This window comes from Equus caballus, chromosome 17, assembly GCF_041296265.1.
Source record: "Equus caballus isolate H_3958 breed thoroughbred chromosome 17, TB-T2T, whole genome shotgun sequence".
NCBI lineage: Eukaryota > Metazoa > Chordata > Mammalia > Perissodactyla > Equidae > Equus > Equus caballus.
In genome coordinates, this window is record NC_091700.1 from 42,990,186 (window position 1) to 43,010,336 (window position 20,151).

General features: G+C 40.1%; 1 protein-coding gene across 49 annotated transcripts in view; it reads left to right on the plus strand.

Annotated features, from left to right (window-relative positions):
- Nucleotides 1–212: 212 nt before the first annotated feature.
- Nucleotides 213–20,151, plus strand: part of RCBTB2 (RCC1 and BTB domain containing protein 2) — a 43,291-nt gene continuing 23,352 nt past the window's right edge. For 3 of the 49 annotated variants that reach the window (XR_011427762.1, XM_001489540.7, XM_070239737.1), the window contains exons 1-7: nucleotides 213–504; nucleotides 8,537–8,635; nucleotides 11,259–11,355; nucleotides 11,701–11,765; nucleotides 16,646–16,801; nucleotides 17,027–17,177; nucleotides 19,620–19,786. Coding sequence is in view for 31 of the 49 variants with exons in the window: in XM_001489540.7 (XP_001489590.1) it covers nucleotides 11,724–11,765; nucleotides 16,646–16,801; nucleotides 17,027–17,177; nucleotides 19,620–19,786 (516 nt within the window). In the remaining 18 variants the exon portion in view is untranslated. The other 46 variants (XR_011427761.1, XM_005601217.4, XM_070239736.1 and 43 more) reach the window with 39 other exon arrangements.

The following is a 20,151-nucleotide window of genomic DNA, read 5'->3' on the forward strand; positions in this document are numbered from 1 at the left end:
AGCGATGTGAGATCCCTGAGGGAGGGATCCCCCACTGGAAAAGCTGGGACCGGCTGTGGGAGAGGGACCGTAGAAAAGGTTGCCCACAGCATCGCATGCAGGCCTTATCCTTCCGGATCAGGCAGCTGCAAATTCCCAAGACTTCGCAGACCAGAACCCTGCAGAAGGTGGAGGTGTTTCCCACTGGCATTTCCAGGAAAAGGGCGGAGATGGACCCAGCGTGGGAGGCGCTGTCCAGTCCCACGGGTCCGCTCCGAGAGGAGGGGGAGGCAGCCGGGCGGGGGCGGCCGCGGCCGCGGGAGGGGAGAGGAGTGGCGAGGCGCCGTCGCCGGCCCCCTCCCCTCGGGTGCGCTCCCCTCCTCTCCCTCCCGGCCGGGCACCCGAGCGCAGCCAGGGCCAGGCCGCTTCAGGGGGAGGTGCCAACTAGTAGCTGCGCCGGGCCCCCGACCGAACAGTAACGGCATCCCAGGAGGCGGAGCGGACGCGGCTCGGTCCTGCGCTGAGGTAATGGGCAAGGGGATGCCGGAGGAAGTGAAGAGGGGCCGCCGGGCTCGGAGCGGGCAGCTCTCAGTTCCTCCTCCCCCAGCCCCCGCTACCCAAGCTCCGGGTCTGGGCGACCGCAGAGGAGCAGCCCCTGGGGCTACAGCCCCGCCCGAGCCGAGGGCCCAGGCGTCCCCGCGCGTGCGCAAACCCGGTGGCGGGGCCTAGACTTGCGACTCTGTTGCTGCACCCCGGCCCAGGCCCAGGGCTGAGGCGTCTCCGCGCGTGCGCACAGCTGCTGGCTGGGCCTAAGCGTGCGGCTCTGTTGCTGCACCCCGCACCAGGCCCAGGACCGAGGCGTCTCTGCGCGTGCGCAAAGCCCCTGGCCGGGGTGGGCGCGCGGCTCAGGGATTGTAGCCCTACTCGGCCCGCGGGTCGAAGCGGCGGTGCGCATGCGCAGGTACGCTGGCAAAGGAGGCGCGACTCGGACAAGGTCGCGTTTGGCGTCGCCCCAGGCGTGTCGTCTGCCTGGAGGCTTCCCCACCTTGGGCCACCGAGGCTTGGAGTCTTCCCGGATCCTGGGGAGGCACCTGCCCCGGAATTTCGCCTTCCCTCCGCCCCGCTTGGGATGTGATGATTTCATTTTTGTCGCCACGACCCTCGGTTGCTGTCCCTTAAAGCTAGTCACTTATTCCTCTAGGTCCCGGGACCCGAACCGGCTCGCTAACTCGTTGTTGTGTCTTCGACGTTTGGTCCTGAGGTCGAGGGATAGCTCAGAAAGTTTGACTAAGCTAGGCGAAGCTGCTTGGGAACTGCTGTGGAGGGATGGGGAGAAATCGCCATAAATCTTTATTTTAAGCCAGAAGATACTGCTCTGCTCAGCCCCGGAAATAGAGATTTCCAGACGCTGGAAACTTTCCAAGTGCTCCACCTTAGCCGAGAAAGAACTTCCTGCTTGAGTTGGAAGGCGAGTTCAGAGTGAACATTTTTGCTTTTGTTCTTTGGGAAATTGCATAAGATGTCGGAACGGTTCGAGTCCAGCACTGTTAACAAAATGCATGTCTTAGAGCTGCCTTAATCCTTGTCAGAGCTGAATAAAAGTGGTAGAGTTCACAAACGGTGCTTGGGAATGACGATCTTTCCCCCAGACTTGGTAGTGACAGTCACTGTTTAATGTTTATTGAGCCTCCTGGCTTTGCACTCTTCTAGTACTGAGTTCTTGCTTGGCTTTACACCTTCCTGGCCAGTGGTACTTAAGTCAGTTTCGTGACTCCTGGGGCTACTTGGAACGGTTTTTAACAATGTCATTACTGTGTGCCTTGTAATTTTATATGATGTGCTGGTACAGACATCCGGGGGCTGGAGTAGAAGCAGCACTTACTATCAGAGAATCTGAGTACCTAGGTGAAACGTAATCTTTATTTCTCACGGCCCTAGGCAGTATATACATGTTACTAAGTAAAGGCAATTGGAATGATACATTCTTGCACACCCCACTCCCACCACCCAGGGCCTCATCGCTGTCGCTTGGTTTACCAAGCTGGCCTCCGCCCTGGGGCCTATGCATTTGCTGTTTCCTCCACGTTCAAAGCTCGCTTTCCCCTTCCATCCAAATCTGCTTGGCACCCAGCTTCATTCAAGTCTGAAAACAGTTGCTGTCACTTCAGAGAGGTGACTACCTCATCTGAAATAGCCACTGCTCACCCTCTTACCCTGCTGTATTTGGCTTTGTAGCACTTATCACTATCTGATATTATGTATTTGTATGTGTAGATCTGTCTCCCCCATAATCAGAGCTCAGTAGGTATTTGTTAACTGTGTGAATGAAACTGAGATCTGACTGACTCCCAGAGATATTTTGTACTGAACTTTCAAGTGGATTCATTCATTCATTCAACAAACATTTATTGAGTGACTACTTTGTGTCAGGGCCTGTCTAGATGGTTAGGATGTGTTAGTGAACAAAGTAGACAAAGATCCCTTCTCTCTGAAGCTTACACTGTAGCAAAGAATGATTAACAATAAACATATTTATTAACATTTATTTATGATTGAAAATTATAAGTGCAATGAAAAAATAAAAAAGGAGAGCAGACAAAGGGGACAGGTTGTGCAGGTGTGGAGTACAGTTTTAAACAGCATGGTTATGGTGGGTCTGAAGGATAAACCAAAGGTGATATTCAAGATGGAGAACTGGTTTTGAGAGTTCAGTGTGTTTCTTGGAGAAAATGTTCCTTACCCTTCTCTACTGTATTTTTCACAGGGGTCCATAGCATGACCATGTTTTGTAGTATATAGGTGAAAAAGTTTTTTTACAAATTGAATTCAAGTTGTTCAGGATTTTACAGTTTAACTCAGTGCATCAAATGAAGAGACTGGGCCCCTGAAAGGAAGAGATTAGACAAACGAATACTACAGATGTGTTGAGAAAAATTATATACTTTCTTCACATTTTACTGCACTTTGTAATTGCTTCTTAATGTCCCTCTGACTATGGATGACTAGTGAAGTTGTTTCTAAGAGTGGTCATTGCTTGTCTGTATTTGCAACTGTGTTGAAGATTCATCTGGTATGATGTCATGCTTTAAGGTATTAAATTATTGCTCTTAGAGATTTCTGAATGAACCAGACAAGCCTAACCAAATTTCAGTCCATAAGGAAAGGATGGTTAGAGAAAGAGGCAGATGGAGAGAAATTATTTTAGAAAGTAAAGTCTGTTTCCCTTTGGGTCCTTTACTTAAGTTGATTACATACACTATGTTTAAATATCACAAACTATTTATCTAGACCTATAAATGTAGGGTACTCAGGAGATTTGCTTATGCCTTTAGGAGTTTGTTATATGTAATTTGGTTTTTATTGTTACCACATACAATCACAAGTTCTTTACCTGCCACACAAGAGGGGCCAAATAAAAACTGAAACGCCAGGAATATGGCAAGGAAAGGGTTTTATGTTGGGTAATGTCAGCCAGGAGATGAGAGAGAGCCCTCAAATTTGTCTCATCCCCCCGAAAGATGGAAGGCAAGGGGTTTTAAAGGTTGTAAGGAAAGTGGCTGTTGGGGGTGGGTGTGCGGCACCGTGACCTTGTTTGTTGGCGTTTTCCCACCAGCCTGTGTTTGGCCTTGTGAGACTCTTTGCAGGTAGGAGGATGGTGAGATAAGGGAATCCGCAGGTGGATGTCCTTGGTTGTCTGCCTCTATGGTGGATAGTGGATTCTGGTGCCTGAAGCCAAGGAGTAAGCAGGCAAAGGGGATGAGTGCTTTGATTGTAACCCCATATATGCTGGGTTTAATGTAGGGGAACTGCTATGAGGGCCAGTATCATCATCACTTGGCTGAAGTGAGATTAAAAGACCCTTAAGATACTGCCACTTTTGAGTTGAATTACTATAAATCAAAATTGACCTGTCTAGAGACATTTGAGAGCAGGAATGGAATTATCAGGGTCACAGAGTGACATCAAGGACTCTTGTTCAAGCCTGAAAGTAGGGGGCTGCATGGGGCTATTTACTTCAAGGGAACAGATAGCTTGCCTCCCTAAAATAGATGGTCATAGTGTCCTTCAGAGGAAGGCTGATATGATCCTTCTCTCCTTCATTATCCAGAAGGAACATGTGTCTAGTTCACATGGGGATCCCATCTTCACAATGTGAAATTCTCCAGGAAATTTAAGACAATTTTTTCCAGCATTAATCTGACATTGGAGTGTATGTCTTTTATGTGTCCTCAGCCTTGCTAAACTAACTTGAGCTAATATCTATTATGTATCTCTCTCCATGGAAGACGTTGCGAGCTGACAAGTGCCAGAGGATGATAGTATGTGAGTAATTCATAAATAGTGACCACATTATAATATGTCCTGTATTATGCTGAGTGTATTTGATACTGAACAAAATGAATCCCAAATGGAAATGAGCCAAAGCCAAGAGGGCCTACCATGCTGAAGGAATATTTACATTGTGGGGCAAAGGTCTTTAACAATTAGGACTCTCTTTAATAGGCATGTTAGAATTTTTTTCATCGTATTAGGTCTATAAGGACCTAAATTTCAAATGAATTTACACGTGTCTGAAGTATCAATTCATTTTAGCTAGTATAACAATCTAAAAATGTTTGTAAGTTGTATTGATTATTTTTTATATTTGCAAGTGACACTTTTGCTGTATGCAGCTGAAAAGACCAGCATTGGTGAGCTCAGTAATCTCTTCAAACTAAACGCAGCTTTGCTTTGGACTGAAGAGCAGCTTAATCACTTGTGAAATTTGGAAAACTTTTTACAAAGAAATAATGAAAATAGCAGTGATGTTTCTGTGTTCTACAAGTCAGTTTGCTGTTTGTCATAAATATATGGCAATACCATTTCCTTTGAAGTTGTACTTTAGTTTCAGTTGTGCTCTTAGTTTTTAGTTTTGTCCATCCTGTTTATAACTGTCCCACATTAGTTAGTGGCTGAGTAGGTATCTTACTGTTGTCATTGACTTATGACATCTCATTCAAGTGGAGCTAACTTATAGCTATCATCCTTTTTTGCAAGTGACAATTGGGATTGTGTTTATTTTTTATTATATTTATACATATTTATATTATTTCTAACTTAACTACAGATGACATACCATTTAATGACTCAGCTAAGCATATAGTTGGGAACCATCGTTACCCCATTGACTTTTACTTGGTTTGGAGTTCATTTAACACACTGATGCTGTAAACTGTGTGCTGGTGTCCTAAAGACATTGGTTTTCTTTAATGTTCAGTTTCTTTGATTACAAAAGCATCGTCAACTGTGTTGCCCAGATGGGAGAATTTGCTAAAAGCATTGAATTCTATATTGTAAGAAAACTTTTTTATATATTATGTTTCTCAAGCATAGCTTTAGAGTTGACCTCATGTTATTAAGTTGAATAAAAAAAAAAATAGCCCATAGCATTGGACTTTCTCTGCAGAAATTCCTATTTTTTTCACTTTTTCTTCTGGGATCACTTCTAGAGAACAGTTATCAGCATTTAGAAGCTCCTGATTAATTGTAAAATATTGATATCTGTGGAAAAGGCTTTGCTCTTATAAATACAGTGTTCTAGCTTATAAGTTCATAAGGCCCACAAATACCATTGGGTTGGGGTGATGTTGATACAACACCTACAAACTGGGTGTCATTTGCTCCACATTCTTTTTTTTCTTTTATGTATTTTGCTTCTTTGTCTGTGTTATTTATTATTTTCCTATGTTATTGATAGAATTTTATTTTACTGATGGCAAAAGAAACTGTAGTTCTGTTACTGCGCAAGGAGGGGTTGTCTGCCTGCCGCAGGACATGCCAATCAATAATCAAGAGGCAAGGTGGTAGGAGAGAAAGGATTTTTATTACAGATTGCTAGCAAGGGGGAAGATGGCCAACTAATGTCCAAAAAATCCATCTTACAGAACAAAGACTACAGGCCAGTTATATAGGGGGCTGGTCTCCAGGTGGAGGAGGTTTCTGGTCTTTGGCAGACATCTGATCTTAGTTGGTGTTAGTCTTTTGTTTTACTGGCTGTGCATCGGAGACGGGAGCAACGGCCAATACCCTGATCTTTCAGTTGTCATTGATAATTGCTGTCAGCATAGACTGTCTGCCTGAGGGTAATCACATTCCTAAGGAACTCAAAAAAGGACAAAGTTATCAACTTACAGCAGCTGGGAGGGGCCATAAAATCTACAGAGCCTGTCTGGGTTAGTTAATCAGAGGTCATTCAAAGTTACAATATGGTTTTCTTTCTACAATATGGCTTCCCTTATGTCAACCTTGTGTTGAGCCAGTATCGGTTCATGAGTTGTCATTATCAAACCTTTATTGAATTCCTGTATCCATGGTAAAGGCAATATTAGAAGGTGGTATTCTGATTCTAAAATTTTGTTTTCCTTAACATTGAGTAGCCTTACCTTTGTAGGGGAGGAAGACATTTCCTCTGCCCACTCTAGGTCCTTCTGGTTGGGCTATGAATTAAATTGACATGAGACAGAATAACAGGAGAAAATTAAACAAAGCTTTATAACGTGTATACATGGGAGAGACTCAGGAAAACTGAGTAACTCACCAAAATGGCACAGGTTCTCATCTTAAATACCCTCCTTAGCTAAAGGCAAAGGAGGATGTTGGGGGTGGGAGGAGTCACTTATGGGAGGTTACCAGAAAAGCACAGTAAACAAGAGTAAGGTTATTATGTAGATTTAAGTCCTTGCTTTCTGCATTGATAAGAGTTTTTAGAGATAAGATCATCTTCCCTTCTTCCTGGTATAGAGAGGGAGACACCTTTACAGATGGAGATTTCCCTTACAAATGTAAATGTCTCTTATAAAGGGTAAGTAAATTCTACTTTCCAGAGTTTCTGTCATGTCTGCAGTTTTTAAAAGTAACCAGCCCAAAATAATCCTCATGCCAAAGTGACACATTTTGGGGTGGCCAGTTCTAATCCCCCACACCTTCCATATTCAGATGATTAATTTAAGCTTAAAATCTTGACAACTGTCTTGTTAGATGAAAAAACCAAATCATACCAATTCATTGATAGAATTACATGGCAAATTTTATCTTTGGCGTTACCTCCATCAAAACTTTCCTGTGAAAAAATTCCCATCAAAGTTCAGCCATGTGTATGTTAGTATCCTAACACGTTAAAACAGTATTGTTTTCTGCATGTTTTAAAACTTTATCAAATAGTGTACCATATGTATCATTCTGTGACTTAGTGATTTTTGGTCAAAATTGTTTTGGAGATTTATCTAGGTTGATTCTAGATAATTTATTTTATTTGCTGTATGGTATGCACATGCCGCAGTTTATAAATATTGTTGATGTAGCCTGTTGATCAATTCTGTCTGCTCTTTCTAGATTCTTGCTATTGCAAACAATTGTTTATATGCTGTAGGGTTCATCGAAGCCAGTGTTTTCTGTGCTACAAGGTGTGACTTGTTAGCAATCTTAAAGTTATTTTAGTGGGCTGAGACCAGCATTTTCTTCTTAAAATGAAATAGAAAAGGATAAATAGTATAGGATAGGATAGACTAGAATGGAGTAAATAGCAAAAATAGAAAAGGAGATACCCCTAAGCATCTCATGTAGTAAGGGTAAAAATTATTTTGTGAAACTTTTGGTTCAAGTACATATGTATATCAAAAAAGATTGAAAGACACTGCTGTGGCCTAGAGGTTGTTGGGTTGCTCTCTAAAGCGATTGTACCAGTTTACATTCCTTCTAGCAATAGGAGTGTGCCTTTCGATCTGCATCCTCACCAACACTAAGTATTGCCCCCCTTTAATTTCGCAGATCTGATGGATAAGATTTATCTCATTGTGATTGCATTTCCATGATAAATTCCATGGTGAATTTGAGCACCTTTTAATATGATTATCAATTCCTTCTTCTGTCAATTGCCTGTACCCCTTGCCCATTTCTAAATTTTATTGTTTGTCTTTTTCTTGCTGATTTTTACGTATTCTTTATGTATTCTGGATAATGATCCTTTGCCAGCTAGTTATAGGTGTTGAAAATATCTTCTCCCATTCTGTGCCATGTTTCCCTTTGTTCATTTTGTCTTTTATTATGCCAAAGTTTTAAGCTTTAATGTAGTAAAATTTACCAGTCTTTTCTTTGTGCTTTATCTTGTGTCTTATTTAAGAAATCTTTCCTTGCCCTGAGGTCATAAAAGTATTTTCTATACTTTCTTCCAAAAGTTTGAAATTTTGCTTTGTTCACATTCCAGATAGTTTCCCTTGTATTTTTTATGTTGAGATACTGTAGATTAAACTTTCTTTAGTATTTTTTCATATGTTTCAGCGTCCAAATTGTTGAGGCCCTTTCCCAAAACTTATAAAGTATAATATCTGAAAGTTAGATTTTACAATATTAATATATTTTATAATTGAGCACTTCTGCTGATGTTTTAATAATAAATAGAGCTGATAAAATTTTTAAACTGCATTTTTCTCAGATAAATAATGACTTGTTAGAGTTGCAAGATGGTATATACTCCTTCTCTGTTTTTTCTCTAATAGAATTTGTGTATTTATATTTTCAGTCACATTAACCTTGGTGTAGAAGACAACTTTACCAGGATCTCGAAGGAAGAGGATTCAAGATGACTGAATACTGGGCTACAAAAAGTTAAAACAATCAGGTACAAACATTTTTTGGGGGATTGTTCCCAACCAATCAGTACAAAATAAAACTGTTTGGAATGTACACAGGAAAACTTAAAATACCCCTGTACTACGGGGTTGGTGGGTGGGGGTCCAGGAACAAAGGGCTTTGGAATTAGTCCTGGGTTCAGATGCTGGCTCTGACCTTGGTGACTGTTGGTCAAGTTATTGAAATGTGTCCATAAAAAGGAGGCACTGATTATACCTGTTTCTTTTGGCTGTTTATTATAAAGATTAAGTGAGATGATGTAAGGCACTGAGTGCCTGGTGCAGGGTAACTATTTGTTTTAACTATTATTGTTGCTGTTATTTAGAATTCATGTTTATCACATCATGATGTGGTATTCTGTATGTATATTGTGGATTTTTAAGAAGTATATATTGATATACTACTGTAACAGTGATATTAATAATAGCCAGGTGAGATCATGTAGATAACAGGATAAGAGAAGTATAATCCTCCCATATATTCCACCAACTATATTCCTCACGTAGTGCCAATTGGGGAAGCTGGTTTTGTCTGTTATGTTTATATCACATGGGAATAATGTTAAAAAAAAAACCAAAAAGCCAACCATTTTCCACAATGCTAGAGAAGTCAACATTTTTTTCATAGTACTGTATAATAGTAATTAATCTTGAGTCTTTTTTAATCTTCAAGGACATTCTGAACAACAAAAATGAAACTATGTTAATCTTATATTTAGTGTTAATTGAATCTTAATGTTATTTCTTTGATTATGGTAATTTTCATATGCCATATATGCAATTATGTCTTAACCCAATTAGTTCAAATAAACAGGTCTGTTTTTCACCATTCTAATTTTTGAAGAGTTACTGTACTTGAAATTGACTGAAAACACTGAAAAGAACTATTTATTTTCCTCCTTAAAAACCCAGGATATGCAGCTGTTAAAAAAATCTCTATTAACTGATATGGAGTGATTTCCAGGACATACTGTTAAGTGAAATAAAAGCAAATTGCAAAAGGGTATATAAAGTGTGCTATTTTTTGTATCACAAGGAATTGGGAATTAAAAACACATACATCTATTTGCTTAGTTTTGCAAAAAGAAACAGAAACTAGTGAAATTGGTTACCTACAATGGTAGAGGGATAAGGTGGGGAAAAAAACCCCAAACAAACCCAGGATTACTGTTCAATGATTTTAGCATATTAGCAAGATTTCCCTTCTGCTAAGAACAAGGGTGGCCTAAACTACGGTGAGGTGCAGTCACATCTCTGCTTTGGCCCCTTTTCCTTCTCTTGTTTATTTCCCTTTTTTCTTTTTGAGGAAGATCAGCCCTAAGCTAACATCTGCCACTGATCCTCCTCTTTTTTGCTGAGGAAGACTGGCCCTGAGCTAACATCCATGCCCATCTTCCTCTACTTTATATGTGGGACTCCTGCCACAGCATGGCTTGGTAAGTGGTGTGTAGGTCCACACCAGGATCGGAACCAGCAATTCCCAGGCTGCTGAAGCAGGACGTGCAAACTTAACCACTGCACTGCCAGGCCGGCCCTGTTTTTGGCCTTTGAATTCCCTTCCTCTGTTCTTCTTTCTCTTCTCTTCCTTTTTCTTCTTTTCCCTCTCTCTTTTTATTTTTTATTCCAGTAAACTTGGGGCAGATATGGAAAAGGTATTTCCAATTAGGATGAGGCAAAAAGAGAAGAATACCCAATATAGGCAGTTTCCAATATACAAAGAGCTATGTTCAAAGGATACTTTCAGTGAGTATATTGTGTTCTGTTCTGAGCCATGGGCTGTGGTGGTTATAGCAACGAATGAGTCATGGTCCCCTCTTTTAAAGAGCTCGCAAATTAGTAGAGAAGACATACTGTAGGAAAAACTGTCACATGAAATGATCTTTCCATATTGGCAACCCGATCAAGCTTTATAAATTTGTACATGAGAAAATTCCAAGTGATCCTTTTAAAAACAAGCTTACCTTTTCCAAACATTAGAAATAATGATTTGTCTTAATTGCCATAGTTTGATGAATTATTATTGCTTATATTCTGAGAGACCTTTTTATAGCTGAGAAAAACAAAACTTTACCAGTATCCTCAAGGGCATATAAAACAGTGATAAGGAACACTGTTAAGACTTGACCTCTTTTTGATTATGGTTTTTTATCTGTCTATTATAAGGCTCTACCTGCTTGGAGTTTTAATATCAGATAAAATGTTCTGATGTTAGTACTTGAAATATGGATTATATTTGAGTAAATAGAACCCAACCTAATAAATCAGAAAAATCAACATTATTAAATATAATTTCATGAAATTGCTTTTTAGGGGAGAGAGAGTACTTATTGATATTTATTTTTAGTGGTGAATAGTTAGCTGTGTAACGATTGAACCACAGTCCAGGCATCTTGCGTATCTTCTGACAGGGCTGCTTCTGCTGTTACTTCTATGTGGTAGAAAGTAGTCTTTGTGGAGGTGGTTAATTAAAGTAAGAACGTTCAGTGCTCTTGCTACGTACTTGATGACTGTTGTTTCAGATGTTTTGTTAAAGTCTAGGATAACAAAGCCACATTCATTCATTCATTCATCCTTTCGTCCTTTTCATTCATTCTTCCTTTTTTTTTTTTCCAGCTTAGCAAATAATATACTCTTCACTGGAGCTGAGAATTGATAAGTCTGCTCTTCACAGTGATTTGGAACTTTCCAATCCCAGGGGAAATTTGATAAGGTCTAAAATTTATTTTTCCTTATCTATAGGAAGTCAACTCTGAAATGAAAAATTTCTACTTGTTTCCTTATAGATTTTAGAATCTGCGTTTATCCTGGGATTACTTTTCCAGACCTCAGCAAGAGGATTCCCATAAGAGGCCACGTAGTAGTTCCTGAACAGTTAAAACACCTTTTGGGTTTTATAGCTGTTAACTCCCATGCCTAAAACTTAATCCCCTTATCTTCCATTCACCATATTTGAGCTTGGCTTATTTTCTCTGTTAATTGGACATAAAGTAATTTTAACCTGCCTACTTTCATTCAACATATGGGATCCTGATTTTACCACATACTTTTTCCTCAGGGACTGCACAGGACTGAGTCCATATGGAAGAAGAACTTCCCCTTTTCTGTGGAGAAAGTGGCAAGGTTAGAAAAAATCATGCCCTTGGAGCATGTATTTTCTCTCGCATGAAACGTACTTGATCAAACATCTGTTGGTCATTTGATAGGGAATGAGATAGTGTCTGTCACTGAGGGGCTCACAGTGTAGTGACCAAGATGCCAACAGATAATTATTGTGGGTAAATAGAATGCTAAAAGGCAAAGGGGCCGGCAGGGAATATGGATGTCGTCTGAAGGTGGAGAGAGGGTTCTCAGAGACAGTATGTTTGACCTGGATGAGGAGGACAGGCCATCCTTTTCTTTCACAGATAACGCTGTCTTGCTCAGGGGTCTGAGTTGAACAGTGTTTGCTCCATTCCTAGAGATTTAAAACAATTATAAGATAGCTAATCTTAAATGACATATTCTTAATTCATCACAGGTATTCTTTACTTTATTTTTTTTCCATCACATCTCAATATTATGGTCAACCAGCTTCAGTCCAGTTATTGTCCAATTGATGTTAAAAGTTTCAAACTTCTAGCGTGTGCATTGATTTCCATCTTCTGTTAATTATATGAATTTATAAAATATCTACTCTTCCCTGTTAACAGCTTAATATTAACTGCCACTATTAACTTTCCTTTTTCTGTTTTCCATTCTTTTTTAATAAAGTGTAGTCACAGTGCAGTAAAAGATGAAAATAATTTTACATCTTTAATTAAAGATGTAATGCAAAGCCAGCATGGTGTACAAAGATAGCAAAGCTTCTGAAACGGAACCACAGCATTACCACATGCCGACTTGAAGTGCTTCTTTGTGAGCCTTTGTGGGAAAGCCCAAAAGTGGTTTACAAAAGTAATGTATAGAACTTGAGAGTCTACAAAATGTTAATAGAAAAATTCCTAACATTTTTCTGGGAACAGATTTTGTAAAATAAAAAAACACACTCACAGAATTAGCAATGGAATTACTTTATTACATACAAAGTGTTACACTGCCAGGAAATCCTCAAAGGGCGAGCTGTTGGTGAATTTTTTTTTTCAGAAATGTTTTTGCTAGGCATGCCCAACATGTAATTTTAATTCTGTTTCCATATGCTGTATTTTAAGTTGAATTGTGACAACTTAATAACTATGTGTAGTTAAGTACCCACTTGGTTCTTCATACTGGTGGAGAAGCAGGGTTATACAGGTAGCACATACTCAAAGGAATAACAAAAATGCATTTTGATTTCTAAATTTGTGGAGCTGTATTTCCTTAATTATGTTTCCCTTGAGCTAGTATTAAAATTTCACTACTTTGCATTTCCCAAACAGATGCCAGCAGAAGATGGGGGAGGTAGCCTAGACGTGAGCAAAATAGTGAAGGAAAGCTGGCCTGTGATGAATTCTCACCGGTGGTAGTGTTATGTGTAGGAAGGAGGGTTACCTGGGCCACACTAGGATGTGAATTCTGGGAAGGGATCTTGATGATGTATATTACCAAGCTCTCATTCCCTTAGTACTTTCTTCCCCATGCAGATTTTTCCTATTGCCCACTCTTGGCTCTTGCTCAGCCAGTCCCTTACTTAGCAGTTAGGGACAGAGGTAGTTGGGTGCCTTCTGCAGAGACCACTGCCATCATGCAGTGAGGCTGTGGTGTGATTTAGGCTCCTAAGGGTGCTGTGTGTGAATCCTTATACTATATAGACTCATTGTATACACAATGTATATATACAAGGTATACATATATATAGATACACACACACACACACACACACACACACGTGTGTAATATATACAATGTATACAACTATATACACTCATGATTCTGCTGGATAAAAGAATGTATTTTTCTTCTGTTAACAAAGATACTTCAATTCCTTGAGACTGATGTTAAATATTTACTTCAAAAAAGTATAAACATACGCATTTCATAAATTAAGTCATTAGTTCCCTATGAGATAGTCCCCCACAGACTTAGAAAAATGGATTTTGATGACTAACCTCCAGCACCCAGCCTTCTGACAGAGGTTTTAAACAGCAATGTATTCACCCCTCTGTTGTACTTTGGTTATATTGTAATTACTCCTTTTCTATTGTGAGCTCCTTGAAGGGAGTAATTATGTCTCATTTTTGTATCTTTAGTATCTGACACTCAATAAAGTTTCAGTGATAGCGTCAGACCCAGCATTCTCTCGACCAGTAGCATCATTTAACAGATGTGCGACTGCAGGTGACCTTGCAAACGCAGACACTGGAATCCCAGTGGTCAGTGGGGTCATGGGCTGGGTACTGTAGGTTTTGTACAGGTGGGCCAGGAAGAAAGTTCAGAACTAGCGATTTGTAGACGAGTGTTTAGGAGCTGGTTGTGTTTACAACCTGATTCTAGGCTTCCAAGGGCAGGGCAGGTTGAAATCCAGAAATCTGCTTGCAAGGAAAAAATGAAGTAGCAATCAATCATTGTATTGCTGCTTGTTTTCTCATTGTATATTGCCATCTGCCCTGTTGGTGGAAGACAACCCACAGTGGGTATTACTGCCTGTTCATTAAGCACTTTCTGGGAACACAGCCCAAGCTCTGCAAATGCCAGCAAACACAAGGTCTACCAGTAGTATAACTTTATGTGAACTTTTTACTCAGCAACAGATGATGTGTGGAAAGACATCTGGGTTCATGACCTTAGAAGCTAATCATCTTGGAGGATTACTTAGTCTATCCGTGCCTCAGTTTCCTCATATGTGAAATGAGGATAGCAAAATCTATGCCCTACAATTGTGAAGATTAGAAATCATATGTAGGAACTCGTTTAACTAGCACATTAGCACATCTACATTAAATATTTGATGCCATATCCCAAACATTGTTCTTTGTGAAATTTATAGACTTAAATAGGAAAAAGGATTAAACTGAAGACCTCATGGAAAATAAGGCTCCTTTATGATATAAGCAGGTGAGTAATTTAAAGTAGAAGCATGGACTAAAAGCTAACATTGTGAGATTCTGTCCTTCGCTCTATAGTGGCTGTGGGTCCAGCCCAAAAGATAGTAGACAAGATCATTCTTGGGACAGGGTCTTAGAATTTGAGTGACATCAGGGAACCTTGCCCTGATTCAGGCTCTGCCACTAACTCAGGGTGATGCTGTTAGCAATGACAAACTGCTTACCCTCTCCAGTAGTTTTCTAGGGCTGCGCTAACAAAGTACCACAAACTGGGTGGCTTAAAACGACAGAAATTTGTCCCCTCTCAGTTCGGGAGGCCAGAAGTCTGAAACGAAGGCCTCCTCCGGGCCGTGCTCTCTGAAGGCTCTCGGAAAGAAGCCTTCCTTCCCTCTTGCCAGCTTCTGGTGGCTCCCGGCAACCCTTGGTGTTCCTGGACTCGTAGCTGGATCACTCCAGTCTCTGCTTCCACTATCACATGGCCTTCTTCACTGTGTGTCTTCACGTGGTGTGATAGTTAATTTTACGTGTCAACTTGAGTGGGCCACTGATGCCCAGATTAGACGTTGAATTTTTGAAAGTTGATAAGTACGTAAGTAAAAATGTCTCCAGTATAGCAAATAAATGAAAGCTCTCTTTAAAACAGCTTTATAATGTCCATATTGAATGCTTTTATGGGAGTGCAGATGCTTATGATCTTAATGTATGCTGTTATGGGTTTAGTTGTGTCCCCCCAAAATTCTTATGTTGAAATCCTAAACCCCAAAGGTGATGGTATTAGAAGGTGGGGCCTTTGGGAGGTGCTTAAGTCATGGAGGTGGAGCCCTCATGAATGGGATTTATAAAAGGCTTTATAAAAGGGGCTTCAGAGAGCTCCCCAGCCCCTTCCACCATGTGAAGACACAGTGAGAAGGTGCTGGCTATAAACCAGGAAGGGTTCTCTCACCAGCACATGGCCATGCTGGCACCTTCATCTTGGACTTCCAGCCTCCAGAAGTGTGAGACATAAACTTGTTTATAAGCCACCCAGTCTGTTGTATTTTGTTATAGCAGCCTGACGGACTAAGACACCCCCTTACTTCAGGTGACCTTATTTGGAAGTGGGGTCATTACAGATGTAATTAGTTTAACTAAGATTAGGTCCTTAGGGTGAGCCCTAATTTAGTATGACTAGTGTCCTTATAAAAAGGAGAAATTTGGAAGAAGACAGACAGGCATAGAGGGAAGACGATGTGAACACGCGGGGAGAAGACAGCCTTCTACAAGCTGAGGAGAGAGACCTGAAACAGATCTTTTTGTCACAACCCTCAGAAGGAACCAAACTGGCTGATACCTTGATTTTGAACTTCCAGCCTCAGAACTGTGGGAAAATAAATTTCTGTTGTTGAAGCCACTTGGTCTGTGGTACTTTGTTATTGCAGCTCCAGCAAACGAATACTTTCTGGGTGTTTCTTCCTACCGATCCCCAAACCTGAGTGGGAGGATGAGGGAACCCACCAGCTGCTCAAACTGAAGGCCAGAACTGACCCATGAGCAGAAGCTTCTGCACCATTTCCTTGATGTCACCTTCAGCAATTTTATTTTCCAGAGACTTGTTTTAAGATGTAGGCAGCAGGTGAAATAGTAGGCCTCTCTATTATTTTTCCCTACCTTTACAACCAGCCTAGTTTCCAGAGCTACATTTAAAACATAGCCCACACTTCAAGTGCTTTCTCGACCTTCAGCTCCCCAAAGTTCAGCCTTGGATGATTCCTGTGTCCTTGAGGAAAATTAATAGGCGAGCTCTGATTCCATCCGGGGCCTCTGGCTCTTAGTTGCCGTAAGAGCAGTACTGACGCAGTGGAGCCTGCAAAGGCGATTTCCACGGCTCTGAGAGGCCTCTCAGAAGTAGATAGAGCTTGTTCCTCCTTAATCCAGGGCCAACTCCTTCAGAAGTGAGAGGGGCAAAGAAAATTTAGTTTTTTAATTAACAGTCTCAATATGTATTCATTTTTTCCTTCTCAGCCGGTACAGGCTACTCTGTCATCTTTGAAGATGTTAGATGTGGGAAAGTGGCCAATTTTCTCCCTTTGTTCTGAGGAAGAGCTGCAGTTAATACGTCAGGCTTGTGTCTTTGGCAGTGCTGGCAATGAAGTTTTATACACCACAGTAAATGATGAGGTAATTTTGAAGAAAAAATTCAGCCACTCATATTTTCAGTAATGGATTTGCTATATTGAAGATTTGGGGGGAACTGAAAAATTATGTTAAAAAAAACTTGGAGAGTAGATTCTTACTTATTATGTAATGTAGCAGTTTGCTTTAGGAGGACTCTGACTGTTTGAATGTAATTATGGGTTTGTCAGAAACAGAATTTCTTGAACTAACAGTGGGTTTTTCCCACAGATTTTTGTGCTCGGCACCAACTGCTGTGGCTGTTTGGGATTAGGTGACGTCCAGAGCACCATTGAACCTCGGAGACTGGACTCTTTAACTGGCAAAAAAGTAGCCTGTCTCAGCTATGGGAGTGGTCCACATGTTGTCCTTGCCACATCAGGTAACTAGGAACACAGTGTCGAATTTTGGCCCTTGCGTCGTTATTTGTTGAGAAACGACACTAGGACCACCCCTTAAATCAAGAACATCCTCTTTGATTGGGCAAGAACTTCTGGCTCTGCCCTGTGAACTTGACTGTGCTTTGGACGACATGCAATATGAACATATCTAAATATCAGGCTAAGATAGTGTGGCAGATGGACTCTAGCAATTATTGGCACTTTAGATGTCAGAGTGACAGTGCTGTAAACCCAGTAAACCCCTTTTGTTTATACTTTATAGGACTCATTATTTTGCATTAGAACACTGAACTTACTCTGGACTTTTTGAATTTGAGATTTCTGATCTATGAACTGAGAAACTAAAGCCAGATTCCAAGATGCCCTCCACCTCAGCAGTCTGTGATTCTTGTGTTAAACAGCGACTAATGGCTGTAGTTGGTACTAGTAATGTCAGAAGTTATTCTCATTGCTATTCATGAATTCAGACTAAGACATTATCATTAAAACATACTTCAGAGTTATTCTTCAGCTGGGTATTCATTTCATTAATAGTCTTTAAACTAAAAATAAATTTTATAAATACTCTTTTGTATATTTATTTTGCATTTAAAAAATAAGTTTTAGGGATTTTTGGTTTCCAGTAATAGGCTAGATTATTCAGACCACTTCTTTGCTGAAAACAACTAAAAATTCTGAATAAAATGTTTAAAAAATTTTTCGTAAATGCATCAAAGCACTGACAAGGCAGAAAGGAATGATCAGACCATATTTAAGAGAAAGTGAGAACTAAGAGGTTAGAGGGGAACTTGAAGCTAAAATTGCCTTTGAGGCATCTGCGTATCCACTTGAACAGAGTTGTGGTTTGATGTACTCATGACGTGAGGGCCTCACACGTTGAGCTACGACCACAGAGGGCTCCACTCTCAGGACAAGGATGAACCAGTTCTTCCATCACTAAGGGACTGAAAAGAAGAATTCCTTACCTCTGAGCAAAGCAGGGAGAAAAACAGAAAGCAAACCTCTCCCTAAGAGGTCATAACTGTAGATTTGTGTTCCAATTCACATCACACTGTGTGGTCCAAGAACCTAAAGCCTTGGATTTATTAAAGGGACACCTTTAAGTGCTTTAAGAGCATGACAGAAGTTAATACAAATCCTTTCTAGAGGAAGGGATCTTCATCCTAGGCCCGAGGGAGTATAATACTATTGAAAAATAATTTTCCAAAGGTAGTTAGCAGCACAGAATCATAGATAATCAGATACACAAGGAGACAAGACACTAGCAAAAAAACCCAAAAACTGACTAACTATCAGATATTAGAATTGTCAGACACCAGTTATAAGATGGCTGTATTTATTGTGTTTGAAGAAAAAAAATGAGCTTGAAGGTACCTGCAGAGATTGTAGAAGTCTTGAAAAAGAACCAAATAAACAATATAATTATCAAAATGGAAAACTTAATGGACAAGTTTTGCAGCAGTTTGGTTACAGCAAAAGAGAAAATTAACAAACTGGAAGATAGATCAGAAGAAATTATCGAGAATGTAGCACAAAGAGAGAAGATGGTAGCAAATACAGGTGAAAGCAGTGTTTCTGTATTAGTCCACTTATTTAAAGTTCAGAAACAGGAAAAACTAAATTGTCTAATTCAGGTTGTAAGTGTGGGGGGCTTTTGGGGTGATGATAAGATTATATTTCTTGACCTGCATGGTAGCTGTACGTGAGTGTGTGCTTTATAATTACTTATAAAACTGTGCATATATGTTTTATGAACTTTTCTGAATGTGTGTTATACTGCATGATAAATAATATGATAAAGATTTTAAAAATTAACTTGGTGATCATTTTATAGTTCAAGAAATTAAGGCCCAGAGAAGTCAAGTGACCTTACAATCTTTGACTTTCAACCTAATGTTTTTTTCTATTACTTTTAGCAGCGTTTTCTCTACTGTTTATCAAAAACCTAACTTACAGCTATTATAAGTGCATCCACTTCAATTTCATCTTGATGCCTTGAAGTAGAATGTAGTTTGTACTTTTCAAATATATTCTTTTATAGAATGAGTTTGGTGGAATAGGGAAGTTGATTTGCTTTTCTTTTTTTTTTTTAAAGATTTTATTTTTTTCCTTTTTCTCCCCAAAGCCCCCAGGTACATAGTTGCATATTCTTAGTTGTGGGTCCTTCTAGTTGTGGCATGTGGGACGCTGCCTCAGCGTGGTTTGATGAGCAGTGCCATGTCCGCGCCCAGGATTCGAACTGACGAAACACTGGGCCGCCTGCAGCGGAGCGCGCGAACTTAACCACTCGGCCACGGGGCCAGCCCCTTGATTTGCTTTTGCATGTGAATTTTTAGTTCTCGTTTGTGGGAGTGTGCAATATATATTTTTACATAATGAAGTAAATGTCTTGAAAGCTGGTTATGTTTCTTTTTATTTTTCAGAAGGAGAAGTCTTTACATGGGGTCATAATGCATATAGCCAGCTGGGCAATGGGACGACTAATCATGGTTTAGTGCCCTGTCATATCTCTACTAATTTGTCAAACAAACGAGTCATTGAAGTTGCCTGTGGGTCTTATCATTCTTTGGTGCTAACATCTGATGGAGAGGTGAGAATAGTCAGCATAAGTCTCATTGATCTTTTCAATAAGATTATGTAGATTCCTATAGCAGTCTTGGAAATATGATCATTTGGTTAAAATAGCCACCTCTCTCAGATTCAGTCTTATCCTTGTTAGCAACTCATAGTCGTGGTGTTTATATTATGAGTGTACCTTTATGTAGTAAGGATTTATATAACTGCAAATTTAAAAAGCTTTATTGTTCCTTCTATATTGCTACACTGAAGGGGGTTATTTGCAAAAAGAAAAATTCCAAAATGCTAGAAAATATGGCTGAGGCAAAGTAGATATTTTTATAAGTATTATATGATATTTGATAATAATTATTGCTGTTTGTGTAGATAACGCCAATA